The 12,224-nt window shown below is 41.5% G+C and overlaps 1 protein-coding gene across 1 annotated transcript; it reads right to left on the bottom strand.

Moving 5' to 3' along the window:
* Positions 1–4,138: 4,138 nt before the first annotated feature.
* Positions 4,139–8,929, bottom strand: LOC148000463 (uncharacterized). The gene is made up of 4 exons (XM_087589369.1): positions 8,842–8,929; positions 5,268–6,046; positions 5,012–5,165; positions 4,139–4,295 (listed from the first exon to the last, which is right to left on the bottom strand). Exons 2-4 carry the CDS (start codon positions 6,029–6,031, stop codon positions 4,194–4,196), a joined length of 1,020 nt encoding a protein of 339 aa, XP_087445495.1. The 5' UTR covers positions 6,032–6,046; positions 8,842–8,929; the 3' UTR covers positions 4,139–4,193.
* Between the last annotated feature and the right edge of the window lie 3,295 nt (positions 8,930–12,224).

Raw genomic sequence — 12,224 nt, 5'->3', positions numbered from 1 at the left:
GTGACTGTATATGTATAGGCCACATGTGGGGCAGGCTCTGAATGGGTTTACTTCAGTCTCTGTTTTAATCTTTGCCTCTCTATTCCCTGCCAAGGATATTCTTGTTCCCCTTTTAAAGAAGGAGTGAAGCATTCACATTTTGATCATCCATCTTGAATTTCATTTGTTCTAGGCATCAAGGGTAATTCAAGCATTTGGGCTAATAGCCACTTATCAATGAGTGCATACCATGTGTGTTTTTCTGTGATTGGGTTACCTCACTCAGGATGATATTTCCAGTTCCAACCATTTGCCTACGAATTTCATAAAGTCATTGTTTTTGATAGCTGAGTAATATTCCATTGTGTAGATGTACCACATTTTCTGTATCCATTCCTCTGTTGAAGGGCATCTGGGTTCTTTCCAGCTTCTGGCTATTATAAATAAGACTGCTATGAACATAGTGGAGCACGTGTCTTTTTTATAAGTTGGGGCATCTTTTGGGTATATGCCCAAGAGAGGTATAGCTGGATCCTCAGGCAGTTCAATGTCCAATTTTCTGAGGATCCTCCAGACTGATTTCCAGAATGGGTGTACCAGTCTGCAATCCCACCAACAATGGAGGAGTGTCCTTTTTCTCCACATCCTCGCCAGCATCTGCTGTCACCTGAGTTTTTGATCTTAGCCATTCTCACTGGTGTGAGGTGAAATCTCAGGGTTGTTTTGATTTGCATTTCCCTTATGACTAAAGATGTTGAACATTTCTTTAGGTGTTTCTCAGCCATTCGGCATTCCTCAGCTGTGAATTCTTTGTTTAGCTCTGAACCCCATTTTTTAATAGGGTTATTTGTCTCCCTGCGGTCTAACTTCTTGAGTTCTTTGTATATTTTGGATATAAGCCCTCTATCTGTTGTAGGATTGGTAAAGATCTTTTCCCAATCTGTTGGTTGCCAATTTGTCCTAACCACAGTGTCCTTTGCCTTACAGAAGATTTGCAGTTTTATGAGATCCCATTTGTCGATTCTTGATCTTAGAGCATAAGCCATTGGTGTTTTGTTCAGGAAATTTTTTCCAGTGCCCATGTGTTCCAGATGCTTCCCTAGTTTTTCTTCTATTAGCTTGAGTGTATCTGGTTTGATGTGGAGGTCCTTGATCCACTTGGACTTAAGCTTTGTACAGGGTGATAAGCATGGATCGATCTGCATTCTTCTACATGTTGACCTCCAGTTGAACCAGCACCATTTGCTGAAAATGCTATCTTTTTTCCATTGGATGGTTTTGGCTCCTTTGTCAAAAATCAAGTGCCCATAGGTGTGTGGGTTCATTTCTGGGTCTTCAGTTCTGTTCCATTGGTCTATCTGTCTGTCTCTGTACCAATACCATGCAGTTTTTATCACTATTGCTCTGTAATACTGCTTGAGTTCAGGGATAGTGATTCGCATTGGGTGTTTCTTATGAATGATGGTCAGGGTGTAGTCATTTCTTATGAATGACTGACAGACTGTAGGCTTGTCCTTTAGAGAAGTGACAGAGTTGGTATGTGTTTCTTGAGGTTGATTCACATGCTGTTGACATTACCTATGAATGATTTACAGGCTCTGAGACTGGGCACAGAAACAAAAAGGTTAAGAATGGGACGATTTTGAGAGATAGTAGAATGTGTATTGTACTCAGTACACATCTACGTTACATGTGGGGAGTAAATGGACTGACAGAATGAAAAAACTACAGTAGGACAAGTCAGTGTATTTAAAGAAAATATTCAATAAACAGGAAGTTCTTGGAATTCTAATTCAGAATTTATTATTTATATGAAACTCTAACTTAAAGACTAAAGGCCTTTAGATCTACAAAATTATCAAGAAGCATGTGGATTATGGAATATCTACTACTGTGCTATGGTTCTCCTTCATAACCTAGTACAGCCTAACAATAGGAAATAAGGATTAGAGCCTGAGGTGTTTGGTAAAACACGTTTCCTGAAAACCTCACTGCAGATGTGGAAATAAGGGGATCCCCAAAACTTGCTTTCCTGCAAGGATGAAGATCAGTTTGCTCCAAGACACTAGGATTTGAGTGAATGAACATGTCCCCAAAACTGAGGGACCAGGGGTGGAACCCATACAGAGGGATGATGGCCTGAGTTCAGTCCCTAGAACCCACAATGTGGCGGAACAGAACTGTAGAGTGGCATTGTCCTTTGACCCACACAATTACACATGTGAGTGGGGTACAGGAAATCGAGAGGAAGACAATATCAGTCTCTATCCTTCACATGTGGATCAATGCACACACAAGATGTACACAAGGTATACTGGGGTTCAGGGTTATAGATCCAATTCAAAATGTATTTGTTTGACCCATCTGCAAGCACAAGTCATATTGGTGTAAATATCTCTTGGTGAAAATTTTTGCACTATACTAGAAAATTTATTGAAGTTTCATGATAAAAATTTATCTTATGGTGAAATTTACCATGTTGTATAATATTAACATACATATACATATACATACACACACACACACACATACATACATACATATGGCCTAGAGAGATGGAGACGCAGTTAAGAGTTCTAGTTTTGTTTGTAGAGCACTCAGTTTTAATTGCTAGCACATCGCTGGCCACTCAAAACCAACCATCTGTAAATCCAGTTCCAGGGGAACCAGCACTGGGTTCTATCACACATACTGCATAGAAAATGCACAGCAGTAAAAACTCTTACATATAAATCTAATCAATTTAATGATAGACAAAGAAAATAAAATGTATTAACTTCTTGACCTAAAACATGTGCCCAATAACGGGCTCTAAAAGAGACCATGGAAAAGAATTGATAAACTAACTCAATGTTTCTGTTTTCTGTACAGAAGGCCTATGAGCTGCTGTCTTCAGGTACGCAGCTCTCATATGCCTAGGAGCCTAAAGTAGGTATGCAATCCAGTGGGGCTCAGTGAAAAGGAAGCTAAGCATGACCTCTCCCCTCTCAGTAAGGAGCCTATAAAATAAAGGATGCCCAGTGCTACACTCCACAGATCCAAGAAGACTGAACAAAAGAAGGGCACAAGAAAGGATAATTGAGAATATGGAAGGGTCATGGAAGGCATATGGATAAAGGGAACCAGTTGGGAAAGGAGAAAGGAAGGAATAGGGTCACTGAGGGTCCAGTGTGGGGAGGGGGAGGGAACCATGATAATGAATGGAAATCTGCAACAGATAGGAGTGGTGAGTGAGGAGGCGACCTCAGAGAGAGACAGAGACTGAGGTAGGGGAGGCAACAAGAATCACTGGAGCTTGTGACTCACTGCACTGGGGATACAGAGCATGGGGATCCTGGCTCTTCTCGCTATGCAGGAAGCCCAGTGGAGCAACTGGAACATCGACCCAACCACAAAACTTTAAATCCAAATTTTTTCCTGTCTACAGGAAATGAAGGAATAGGGCTGGAGGAGAGACTGAGGGAACAGCCAACCAATAACCCACCCAACTTGAAACTGATCCCTTGAACAAGCGACAGTCCCTGACTCTGAATGATACCCTGTTATGCTAGCAGACAGAGTCTAGCACAGGCTGTCTGGAGAGGTTGCACCCAGCAGCTGACTTAGATGTACACACCCACAGATAAAATTGGATGGATCTTGAAGACTCTTATGGAAGAAAAAGTAGAAGGATTGCAGTCCCTCAGAGGATAAGAACGCAACAGGAAGACTAACAAAATCGATTGACCTGGACTCTTAGGGCTCTTAGAGACTGATCCACCAACCAAAGAATATACAGAGGCTGGTCCTAAGCCTCCACACACATAGGTAGCACATATGGACCTCGATCTTCATGTGAGTCCCAAAAAAAACTGCAGCAGGGACTATCCTTAAAGCTGTTGCCCGTATGCGGGATATGTCCTTCTATCTAGACGGCCTTGTCTGGACTCAGTGGGAGAGGAAGGGCATAGTCTCACAGAGACTTCATGTTCCAGGGTGGGAAGATAACCAAGTGGCCCCTACCCTCTCAGAGGAGAAGGAGGCGGGGCGCAAGGGAAGGATTGTGGGAGAGGCTGACAGGGAGGGGGCAGTGAGCAGGATGTAAAGTAAACAAGTAAAAAATAAAATTGAAAATAATTGAACATTTTTTCTAGGAAGCATCACATGGCACAACTGAGTCTCCAGTGAAACAATAAATTTTTACTTCAGTCTACTATCACATTATACCTTTAACTCTACAATTTATATATATGATCAATTCTCCCACACAGACTGCTGTGGCATTCCAATCGATCCTGGAGGAACATCAAGGGTCTAGGGATCAGGAGCCGCAGCCACTAGAAGAAAAACAAGAATTATCAACAGCATCATCAGGCACATCACTGGTGATATTGTCATGCCCAGCATCAACAACATCAGTATCATTATCATCGGAATCAATGTATTGAGAAACAGTGAGAAGGTGGATGCTTCTCTTGTTATTTTTAATCTCAGAAGTTGCTTCTTTTGGAATGTTGCGGTCAAAGGCTATGCTAACCTCAGAAGTCAGAGTTCAGAATGACAGCATTAAATAGACAATAACATTTAACAGGAAGTTACCCCTGCTTAGTCATTCAGGAAACACAAGGTCTTCACTGGGAGTGACCATAATCTCCTCATTCTAGACTAGAAAACAACCAATCAGAAAACAGTTTTACATGTCACTTGTATTTGTCCAAACTGGATTTATCATGTTACTGAAAATATATAAATTGAAAAAAAATTTCAGGTTCTAGGTTATTCATGAATAGCCCTATAGAAGCATGAAATTTATTAACAATACAGACCTAGGTTTCAAGGGAAAAAAATTCATCTATTTTAAGCTACTATTTTTGTCTAACTAACCTGATCCAACTTTTTTGTTAGTGGGAGCTCCTTGGCCATTTTCTTCATGCCATGCATGTTGAATTTGGATTTTCATCCATGTTATGACAGAGAAAAGTGAGGATACAAGCCATATAAAAGGCAAAAAGGGGATGTGTGCTATCGCTGGTGCCCGAAGATATCCACCCACCCTGAGAGGGTTCATGCTGTGGTTTATTGGTTCAGCTGACGCAGAAGCATCAAAATTATCAACAGGTGTCTGAGTAGCAGGCAGACCTTCTTCTATGTCAGGAATAAAAGAAGATTCCTCATCTGAAGAAGCAGTATAAAATATTTCTTCTTCACTAAAGGATATCAAAAGAGTCAGGTTAGTCATTTGAATGGAATCAAGGGAATAACAAGTGCAGGAACCAGGAGTGCGCTCTGGGTCAGCATGGGGTTTGTACCTTGTACTCTCCTTGTAAAGAGGTAAATCAACTACATAATCCAATCCAATGTGACTAGCTGGTCCTGAGTCACCTGACACAGTACTGTCAGCAGCATATGTAAGGGACAGCTCGGGCTCATCTGCAGTCAGACCGTCAGCGGCATTGGTGGACTTAGTCAGCGCAAGCTCAGCTGCAGTCAGACTGGCAGCGGCAGTGGTGGACTTAGTCGGCACAGGCTCATCTGCAGTCAGACCTTCAGCGGCATTGGTGGACGTAGTCGGCGCAGGTTCAGCTGCAGTCAGACTGTCAGCGGCAGTGGTGGACTTAGTCGGCACAGGCTCAACTGCAGTCAGACTGGCAGCGGCAGTGGTGGACGTAGTCGGCGCAGGCTCAGCTGCAATCAGACTGTCAGCGGCAATGGTAGACTTAGTCGGCACAGGCTCAACTGCAGTCAGACTGTCAGCGGCATTGGTGGACTTAGTCGGCACAGGCTCAACTGCAGTCAGACTGTCAGCAGCATTGGTGGACTTAGTCGGCGCAGGCTCAGCTGCAGTCAGACTGGCAGCATCCTTGGTGGACTTAGTCAGTGCAGGCTCAACTGCAGTCAGACTGTCAGTGGCAATGGTGGACTTAGTTGGCTCAGGCTCAACTTCAGTCAGACTGGCAGCCTCCTTGGTGGACTTATTCTGCGCAGGCTCAGCAGCATCCAGGCTGTCAGCAGTAGAAGTGGAAGGTCCAACATCAGCAGCAGCCTCAGAAGGCACGGAATGGAAATTTTCCATTTTAGTTTTCTCATCCTATAAGGAAAATTATCATTGTTATTTTTGATTTAAAATTCACTGATTTTATTCATTTCATCACACTTCTGATAAAGTCAGGACCTTGATTTATAGTCCCCAAACTATTTCTGTATTCCGTCGATATTTAGCACTACATTCAATGACATTCAGTAACGTCTGATTCCTTTCAGGATGAGTAAACGGCCCAGAGTCTTTAAAAATCTTTAATGTGGACATGCTTAGGTTTAAACTTACCACTATTCTGCTCTTTGGGATCTAAAGTCATGTTACCTTTTAAGATGAAAATATATAAAAAGAAGTGACAAAATGTGTTTCTTGGCCTCTGATGTTTTGCTCTGCTTCTCCTCTAAATAACGATTTTGTAATATTCTCTCTCCTTCATATTCTATGGTTCATCCCAAAAGTTCCACCAGAGAACTACTACACCTGATAAAAAACTTCAGCAAAGTGGCTGGGTATAAAATTAACTCAAATAAATCAGTAGCCTTCCTCTACACAAAAGAGAAACAAGCCGAGAAAGAAATTAGGGAAACGACACCCTTCATAATAGTCCCAAAGAATATAAAGTACCTCAGTGTGACTTTAACCAAGCAAGTAAAAGATCTGTACAATAAGAACTTCAAGTCTCTGAAGAAAGAAATTTAAGAAGACCTCAGAAGATGGAAAGATCTCCCATGCTCATGGATTGGCAGGATTAATATAGTAAAAATGGCCATTTTACCAAAAGTGACCTACAGATTCAATGCAATCCCCATCAAAATATCAATCCAATTCATCACAGTGTTAGAACAATTTGCAAATTCATCTGGAATAACAAAAAACCCAGGATAGCTAAAACTATCCTCAACAATAAAAGGACTTCAGGGGGAATCACTATCTCTGAACTCAAGCAGTATTGCAGAGTAATAGTGATAAAAACTGCATGGTATTGGTACAGAGACAGACAGATAGACCAATGGACTAGAATTGAAGACCCAGAAATGAACCCACACACCTATGGGCACTTGATTTTTGACAAAGGAGCCAAAACCATCCAATAGAAAAAAAAATAGCATTTTCAGCAAATGGTGCAGTTCAACAGAAGGTCAACATGTAGAAGAATGCAGATTGATCCATGCTTATCACCCTGTACAAAGCTTAAGTCCAAGTGGATCAAGGACCTCCACATCAAACCAGATACACTCAAACAATAGAAGAAAAAGTGGGGAAGCATCTGGAACACATGGGCACTGAAGAAAATTTCCTGAACAAAACACCAATGGCTTATGCTCTAAGATCAAGAATGGACAAACAGGATCTCATAAAACTGGAAAGCTTCTGTAAGGCAAAGGACACTGTTGTTAGGACAAAACGGCAACCAACAGATTGGGAAAAGATCTTTACCAATCCTACAACAGATAGAGGCCTTATATCCAAAATAGACAAAGAACTCAAGAAGTTAGACCTCAGGGAGACAAATAACCCTACTAAAAAATGGGGTTCAGAGCGAAACAAAGAATTCACAGCTGGGGAATGCTGAATGGCTGGGAAAAACCTAAAGAAATGTTCAACATCTTTAGTCATAAGGGAAATGCAAATCAAAACAACCCTGTGATTTCATCTCACACCAGTGAGAATGGCTAAGATCAGAAACTCAGGTGACAGCAGATGCTGGCGAGGATGTGGTGGGATTGCAGACTGGTACAACCATTCTGGAAATCAGTCTGGAGGCTCCTCAGAAAATTGGACATTGAACTACCCGAGGACCCAGCTATACCTCTCTTGGGCATATACCCAAAAGATGCCCCAACTTATAAAAAAGACACGTGCTCCACTATGTTCATAGCAGCCTTATTTATAATAGCCAGAAGCTGGAAAGAACCCAGATGCCCTTCAACAGAGGAATGGATACAGAAAATGTGGTACATCTACACAATGGAATATTACTCAGCTATCAAAAACAATGACTTTATGAAATTCATAGGCAAATGGTTGGAACTGGAAAATATCATCCTGAGTGAGGTAACCCAATCACAGAAAAACACACATGGCATGCACTCATTGATAAGTGGCTATTAGCCCAAATGCTTGAATTACCCTAGATGCCTAGAACAAATGAAACTCAAGATGGATGATCAAAATGTGAATGCTTCACTCCTTCTTTAAAAGGGGAACAAGAATACCCTTGGCAGGGAATAGAGAGGCAAAGTTTAAAACAGAGGCAGAAGGCACACCCATTCAGAGCCTGCCCCACATGTGGCCCACACATATACAGCCATCCAGTTAGACAAGATGGATGAAGCAAAGAAGTGCAGACCGACAGGAGCCGAATGTAGATCTCTCCTGAGAGACACAGCCAGAATACAGCAAATACATAGGCGAATGCCAGCATGAAACCACTGAACTGAGAACGGGACCCCCGTTGAAGGAATCAGAGAAAGGACTGGAAGAGCATGAAGGGGCTTGAGACCCCATATGAACAACAATGCCAAGCAACCATAGCTTCCAGGGACTAAGCCACTACCCAAAGACTATACATGGACTGACCCTGGGCTCTGACCTCATAGGTAGCAATGAATATCCTAGTAAGAGCACCAGTGGAAGGGGAAGCCCCTAGTCCTACTAAGACTGAACTCCCAGTGAACAAGATTGTTAGGGGGAGGGAGGTAATGAGAGGAGGATGGGGAGGGGAGCAGGGGGGAGGGGCTAGGGGGACGTTGGCCTGGAAATCAGGAAAGGGAAATACAATCGAAATGTAAATAAGAAATACTCAAGTTAATAAAGAAAAAAATAAAAATAAAAATAAAAAGTACCTGAGTTCCATGTCTTTGCTAAGTTCTTCCTAGAATAAAAATTACTCAGGTTTATCACCTCTAGTAGTTAATTGGAAACCAAATTGATCTAGGCATAAAGGAAGAGCATTTGAGTTTGGTTTCTATAAATTTACAGTTTCTAATAATTCCATTATGTGTAATAATTATATCTGAACTTCCTCTTTCCTAATGATGAAATTAGAGGTCTAGAGGAAGGTAGTTAGCTACGTGTTGACAGTATGCAGTGGAGTAAGGAGTAAGTAGTGTGTGTAAGATCAGCAGACACACCCTTCGGCTTGCTTTGTAACTTCTGAAAGGGGATTTAAACAGGAAAGATGGCTGTTACTTTTGAATTTGTTTCTGGACTTTCTGTGACAAAATATCTGATGGGGAAAACCAGTCACTTATTTCAAGGAAGGAACAGGGAGGCCTGACTTTTGGCAGTACATTATTGGTTCTCACAGGCTGGTAGACCGGGAAGCAGATAACACAGTACTGGTACCACAAGTAGTCACAGCCATTAAAATCTACCACTGAAAACCTTCTGCTAGCGAGGCCAGACCCCGAAAGTTAAACAATCTCCCATCAGTGGCCAAGTGTTCAATCACATGAACTCACATCTCTTTGTCTGATCCTCCCATGCACTGCTTAGCATTTGTGTTAATGTTAAATAACCCCCCACACACACACATGCAGAGTTTATCTACTGTTTGTCTGTTAATGCTAACCAAAGTGTAAATCATACTACCAATGTGATAAACCTACTTGGCAGCCTGACTGATAACTTGAATTTGATACCTGAGACTGGAAACAGAGGAAGGGAAAGATTGATTCATACAAGTTATCTTTTGATACCTACAATTCAACTTACATTCTCCTACTCCCCAAATAAATTAAGTACAGAATGTCCTTGAACTGACAGAGACCATCCTGCCTGATTTATGAGTTCGTGAATTAACTGTGTACTCCAACATACCCAGCCACATGTTGTGGGCACCCTGCCTATAAGTACTTTGGACTTCAATGGGTAAAACCAGAATGCTGAGGTCCTGTCCAGGAAGTTAAGAAATATCAGAAGACTGACTTCTTATTTCCCCTGATGATAATTTTAATCTTTTTGCCTATCAAACATATTAAATCTGTGTGCTGGAAAAGGGGCTGAGGAGTTTAAAACATTCATTGCTCCTCCAGGACACCTGGCTTTGCTTTGTAAAACACATAATATTGGCTGACAAAGTTCTGGAACAACAAGAACAAAGGATGAAATGACCTCTTCTGATTTTTGTGGGAAGCACACGCACATGGTATACAGACAGAATACACGCAAAACATTCACACACATAAAGTCAGTCAATCCAAAGTAAATGAAACACAACTATGGTGGTCGCTTTCAAGTTTACTGTACCTATTTCCAGGGGCATGTACTATTTGGTTTCTGTATTTTTATGAGTTCTCCTCAGTGAGTTAAAAACATGCTCATTTTCTGTTTTTTCTTCTGTTTCCATAGTCTAATTTACTATTATTACATTTTATGACAGTGATTCTCAATCTGTCTGTCATACCCTATTGGAGGAGGGCATAGAACAGTCTCACACAGGTTGGCAAAGACCTTCTGAAAATACCAATACGACATTACAGTTGATGATATTATCAATCTGACACTGATGCAGTAGCAACAAAACAGTTGTATGGTTGGGAATCACCACAGCATGAGGAACTGTATTAAAGGTCACAGCATTAGGAAGGTTGAGAAGCACTGCCTAATGCAGTGACTGGCAAGGAGTGAGGATATGGAGAGTGTGAAGGGAATGCTCAAGGCTGATCTTTCTCTACTCGTTCACTACTTGCTCTAGGAAGGCATAGGCACAAACACCCATCACTCCCCTTCACAAAAGGAAATATGTTCCTTCTCACATCAGTGGGGATTACCGTTGCAGATGTATTTTCTTCCCATACTTCAAGAATTGGGGCTACCCGAGAAGACACATAAACTCCAGATTTTCTAAAACTGTTCTGGCTCTTCTTAGGTTTTATGTGGATCTTTCTCCCTGATTCTCCCTGCAATGCAGAGGGGACAGTTAACTTTTTATTTGGTCCCGAAATTAACTCTTTTCTTTTAGGATGCATGCTTTTAAATCAACTTTATTACTTAGGAATTACAGGATATTGACACATGAAAATTAAAATTCATTATTAAATATAAAATATCTTCTAATATTCCTACTTACAACTTAGCAGAGGAGGACGGTAATGGGGGAAGGATGGGGAGGGGAACACACATAGAGAAGGCGACAGGGAGGGGCTAGGGGGATGGGGAGGGTTTAGGGAGATGTTGGCCAGAAACCCGAAAACAGAATAAGAATCGAAATCTAAATAAGAAATACCCAAGTTAGTAAAGATGAAAAAAATTGCATGCATTTTCCTGAGGGTCAAGTCACTTAGGAGATTCCTGGATTATAGAAATGTCTGGACTTACTAAGAAGTACTTATTATATATAAGTACACTGTAGCTGTCTTCAGACACACCAGGAGAGATCATCAGATCTCATTATAGATGGTTGTGAGCCACCATGTGGTTGCTGGGAATTGGATTCATCAAGAACTCTGGAAGAGCAGTCAGTGCTCTTAACCACTGAGCCATCTCTCCAGCCCAGGAAAACCCGTATGGGAGAGGTGAGGGGGAAGGGATGGGGGCTCATGGACAGGAAACCTGGAAGGGGAAAAACATTGGAAAAGTAAAGAAATATATCTAATAAAGAATTTTTTTAAAAAGAAATATTATGGTCTAGTAATAGTCACATTTTAAAATCAGTCAAATGTGTACTCATCTCTGCAAACAACACTTGTCAAACATCAGACATCTTCTATTGTACAAGGACTGTGCTCAATCTTCCACTCACTATGTCTTTTGAGTCCATTCTCTTATTGGCCACCACTACCCACAAGGACTTACTGCTCACTTGCAGTTTGTAGAAATCTCCACATCTACAATGTAGACTCCCTTGAGCAATCTTTCCATATAAAACTGATCCCAGTTACACTATTGCTGAATTATAACAAAATTCATAAGAAAATTAATTTCACAAAGAAGCATTTTACCTTCACAGAGGAGGTAGAGCTGACATTATCCACATTCACACACCTAGGAACAACAAAGGAGGGCTTGTCAGGGAGCCTTTAGAATAACAGCATGCAACATTCTTCCAACCTCAGTTTTGTGGCTCAATCCCTTCTTCGTGAATAAGAAACCCAGGCAAACTACCCAGTAAACTTCAGGGGATTCTCTGTCACCACCTCCTGCCTCATCATAAGTGCCCCAGGATTCAGATGCACGTGAGATCATCAGACTTCATGTGGATTCTGAGAATCCAACCTTCATTCTC

The sequence above is a fragment of the Rattus norvegicus genome, chromosome 16 (assembly GCF_021556685.1).
Source record: "Rattus norvegicus strain SHRSP/BbbUtx chromosome 16, alternate assembly SHRSP_T2T, whole genome shotgun sequence".
NCBI classification, from domain to species: domain Eukaryota; kingdom Metazoa; phylum Chordata; class Mammalia; order Rodentia; family Muridae; genus Rattus; species Rattus norvegicus.
This window is presented reverse-complemented; position numbering and strand designations above follow the sequence as displayed.